The 4,828-nt window shown below is 41.2% G+C and overlaps 1 protein-coding gene across 1 annotated transcript in view; it reads right to left on the bottom strand.

Annotated features, from left to right (window-relative positions):
- The window catches only part of LOC121379501 (CUB and sushi domain-containing protein 3-like), a 78,737-nt gene extending 75,270 nt beyond the window's left edge, over window positions 1–3,467 (bottom strand). The window contains exon 1 of the mRNA XM_041508145.1: window positions 3,399–3,467. Coding sequence (XP_041364079.1) covers window positions 3,399–3,452 — 54 coding nt within the window. The 5' untranslated portion in view covers window positions 3,453–3,467. The remainder of the gene's footprint in view (window positions 1–3,398) is intronic.
- Between the last annotated feature and the right edge of the window lie 1,361 nt (window positions 3,468–4,828).

Here is a 4,828-nt window from a genome sequence, read left to right as displayed (position 1 = left end):
CGATAACCAAGTGATACTTTTCTTTTCTTTGGGACGACGTAATTGGTCAGTTTTGTAATTTTAGATGGGAAAGTCTACTTAAGCAAGGATTTTACAGAATTACTTACAGTAATAACGCAGGGCGGCTGGTAATGTCCATTACGAATTGAGGGGTATCCGTGCGGTTATACTACACAACCCTGTGCTCTTAATAAAAGAGGCACGTCTTTTTAGTGTGTCTAGACACAGAATCTGGGGACCGTCTAAATAAACACCTGCTAGTCAGGAACCACAGGTACAGGTCATGGAAAGAAAAGACCAGTTAACCAAGAAAACACTCCGATTATTATTTCAGTACATGGGTTAATTTATGTACAAAACATAATACACTTATTTCAACACTTTGACAATGGTGGTTTATTTTGTATTGAAAAATAATATATAATTGTTACTGGCTTACTGGGATGTCTATTATTACAGAACATTGCAATGCATCCGCAAAAATCAGGTATGTTTTGTTTCTTCAGTTCGAAGACTAATTCCTGACGTGACACGTTAGGTATTACGTAACCACTAGCTCGCCAGAGGGCGTATTCACTAGGATGGTACAAAATGGCTGCGCCCGTTATATATAATAGCCGTCACATTTAACCGTTTTATTAATTAACTATAAGATTATACTTGTTGATATTAAGCAATAATGTGCATTATATATCGTTGAATATGCATACCAGGCCAAATGCCTTAATTGTCACCTCCTTTAAGTGGATACAAGTACTAAAATAAAATTAAATGGAAAAAAAGTCCTACATTTTCTTTAAATAGCCAACTCCTAACAAAAGTGTCGTGGCATCTCGATGCAGGGGCGGATCCAGGATTTTGTCACAAACTTCAAAAAAGAGCATTTTAAGTTTAACGTTGTAGAAAGCAAATGGGCCGAGATGCGAAAGGGAGGTAGATCTGTAGAGACAGACACACACCTGCATCCGCGAATGTCGGCGTGTGATGACATTCCCCATGGGTGCTACGTATAATATAGATAGGAATACATTAACTTGTTTTTCTTCTTCATCATGTCTAGAATGATACAAGCCATAAATATTTCTTAAGAATTCCTATAGTTTTCGCTTTATAGATATCTTGTCAAAGAACACTGGGATAGTGATGCCGCCTAATCAAATCATGATATATTAGTTTAAGAAGCATTTAAATAGAAGAAAAGAGACATTATAGGCAGAGAAGTTAATTGGAACATTTAGCCGCTGCAAGATTTCTTTTTCAAAGGTAGATACAAGAATATATAACAGGGGTGCGATATGACACGATGGGGAGGGACAGTAATTGCGTTCAATGGGACAATGTCAACAGAGTACAGTTCGCTGTGTGTAGGGGGTGGGGGGGGGGGTGAGTTAGGGTGTGGGGGGGGGGGGGGAGTTAGCCTAACCGTTGAGTCAGCCCATTAAATGTTGCCTTATAAATGATTTTATAGGGTTTCATTTTCGCTTTCAGTGTGTAAATGGAGGACAGTGTTGTGTCTGAAAGCTAAACACGCCAAATCCTAAAACCCCAACACCAGGTCGTGGTTACCATATCGCTATACACCAAAGTGGTTCACTACATGGCCAAATATTTGTTCTCTGGAGTGCTAAATGTTTATCAATATGTATGTGGAAAGTCGACGCGAACAATTCGTGTTTGTGTTTACATACACGATGAGTATGAATAAATAAGCAGGTATGTTTTTGTTTTGTTTACACGATCGACGAGACTTGAAGACCCATAAGACATACACACCGCTTCTGTTCAAACATTACCCGCGGGGTTGTGGAACACCCTTGTCAGATGGATGGAATGACGATTCGTTCTCACTCTGTTGTCGTGCTAACGGCCTCCCATTTTTGAAGGGGTGGGGAAGGAGAGGGATTAAGGCTCGACGCAGGTTAGCTATGGCCCGAATTAAACGAAAATGCCCACATCTGGATAACAACGTTTGTTCGTATTCATATAGAGTTCCAAACAAATCACAACGCATTTCAACATGGATTAACACAAATATTGCGAGTAGAGTGATGACAGTATTTGATGAAAAGGTCTCGGGCCAACCATCTCTACCCGAACGTCTTCGACATGCTCCACCACGTAGGTGGAGATGGGGTGGGGGTGGCATTCCCCGTCTAGTACGTCTATGCGTGCCTATATCAATTTAATGTTCAAGCACGTCCGTTCCAGGTAAAACTTGTGATGTGATGGTTGACTGGGCATTATCGTCTCACATAAACATGTGTTTAAAGAACTCTGCGCCATCCCGACGTATGGATGGACATTTTAACATAAAACTTATAAAATATTTACGTACTAGTATTATGTAAAACCATTAATATTATTATTAATAAAACAGGCCACGCCTACTCAACAGCAACAAGGAATCTTTTATATGCACTCTCCCACATACATTCTCATTCCAGCCAGGGCACCACGACTGGTATATCAAAGGTCGTGGTATGTACTACCCTGTCTGTGGGATGATGCATATAAAAGATCCCTTGCTGCTAATCGGAAAGAGTAGCCCATGAAGTGGCGACAGCGTGTTTCCTCTCTCAATATCTGTGTGGTCCTTGACCATATGTTTGACGCCATATAATCGTAAATAAAATGTGTTGAGTGCGTCGTTAAATAAAACATTTCCTTCCTTCTCCCACAGACAGGACAGCACATACCACGACATTTATACACCAGTCGTGGGGCACTGGCAGTGGTGAACCACTATGCAACGTGTCCACCGAGGGCGATTGATCCTACAACCCATGACACCTTGTGCGAGAAGTCATCCCGCCCCACGCTAAAAGAAGAAACCCGATGCCTTAGAGTGAACAGTTTGATTCAGCGTGTGTGCCGAACAGTACACATAATGGTAAATTTAACGCATATACTTTTACACACAGACAAATTGTTTACATACATACAGGGTGTTCATACTTCTGTTGTTAAAACAAGTAAACGGTTGGAGTTAATTACGCATAAAACTGTTTAATATTATTATTTCACTGTAGGCTGTCATTTCATTTCATTACAGCTAAAATGCAAGACCGTTGAAGTAGTAATGCAAGGAGAGTGGTATGACCTTTCACCCAAAACCAATTCAGTTTTAAAATGCGAGTAGGATTTTTTTGTTTTTTTGTTTTGTTAATCGGCCCAGTTGCATTTAAAGGGATTTACCACTGAAATGGAGAGAAAGAAAGAGAGAGAGAGAGAGAGAGAGAGAGAGAGAGAGAGAGAGAGAGAGAGAGAGAGAGAGAGAGAGAGAGAGAGAAAGAGCAATATCTGCTACACAAGTTGTCAACTATAGGATACTTCCAGCAAAACCATCCGTACATAATTTGTTTGTAAAATGAATTGGAATAAATATCTAACGATCTTACCCGAGAACAAAAGACGAATAATAGTACAACAAATCCATTTGGGAAGCCCTCCATGTTGAATTCCGGCGGATTCCGCCAACACCTGTCTAGTAACTGTTACCTCCACACCTACACACACGAACCCCAGCTGATCACGTGCTCGCCCATTTTTACCCGGAAGGTAGATGCTATCAATGTGTAATACATACAACAGAAGTAAAAAAGAAAAAGAAAAAAAAGAAGAATTTATACTTTAATAAAATAGCGTGCAATTATATTATTCTTTTATTTGGATTTTTAAAATATATTTATATATATGTATATACATATTCACTATTTTATTATTTGAAAACAATCGACTTTTAAACAAGAGCAGACTGTGACTGACGAGACTTTAAAATGTTAATATGAACTTGATATGGGCAGGAACGCGGCGGCGCGGAGTTATTTTTAGCTGGGTACCGTGCACAAAGGTACAGTGGGTTTAAACCTATCACATACACCACAAGAAGGCTAATTTGTCACTCCCTAGAATCATATCGCCAGTGACACGTACGTCCTTCAAGGAAGCTCAGGAACCTTTTAATTCGGGGACGGGATGTTTTTTTTTTTTTTTTTAAAGTCCATTACTTTTTTTGCCTTATTCAGATGCATGCTCGGACCCAAGATAAGTCCGGATCCCAATTTCGGCCACTTATAAATTCATGCTTTTACAAGAGTTTCGTATTTCTGTTCAAACCAATGCCTTTACATTACGTACATCATGTTCAAGGGCCTCTTCTCAGAATCGCATGCCAACTGACCGATTTAGAAAGACCTGGGCTCATTGACGGTTGCTATTCGATCCTCACCTTTCAAAATTTCTGGGTTCGCCACAGTCTGTTTGTTTTGCATAAAAAATTGTGTGAATATAGCTCAGGGATAGAGCGCTTGTCTCAATTTCCTGTCCTGGACGGATGAGCCGGCGTAAGTGGATGCCTGCACCCATGACAGGCGTGCGCTACAACAGCTTGCTCCGAATGTACACGCTAAACCCTATGACCTGACCTGACCTGACCTGACCTGACCTGACCTGACCTGCATATAAAAATATAAAATCCTGTCCTGGACGAAGAAGCCGATGTAAGTGGACACCTGCGCCCATGACAGGCGTGCAATACAACAGCTTCCTCCGAATGTACACGTTAAACCCTATGACCTGACCTGACCTGACCTGACCTGACCTGACCTGCATATAAAATCCTGTCCTGGACGAAGAAGCCGATGTAAGTGGAAACCTGCGCCCATGACAGGCGTGCGATACAACAGCTTGCTCCGAATGCACACGTTAAACCCTATGACCTGACCTGACCTGACCTGACCTGACCTGACTTGACCTGCATATAAAATCCTGTCCTGAACGAAGGAGCCGGTGGAAGTGGAAGTGGGCGACTGGAAGTGTGTAGTGCACA

The sequence above is a fragment of the Gigantopelta aegis genome, chromosome 8 (genome assembly GCF_016097555.1).
Source record: "Gigantopelta aegis isolate Gae_Host chromosome 8, Gae_host_genome, whole genome shotgun sequence".
NCBI lineage: Eukaryota > Metazoa > Mollusca > Gastropoda > Neomphalida > Peltospiridae > Gigantopelta > Gigantopelta aegis.
The sequence above is the reverse complement of the archived record's forward strand: the minus strand, read 5'-3'. Positions and strand labels throughout refer to the sequence as shown.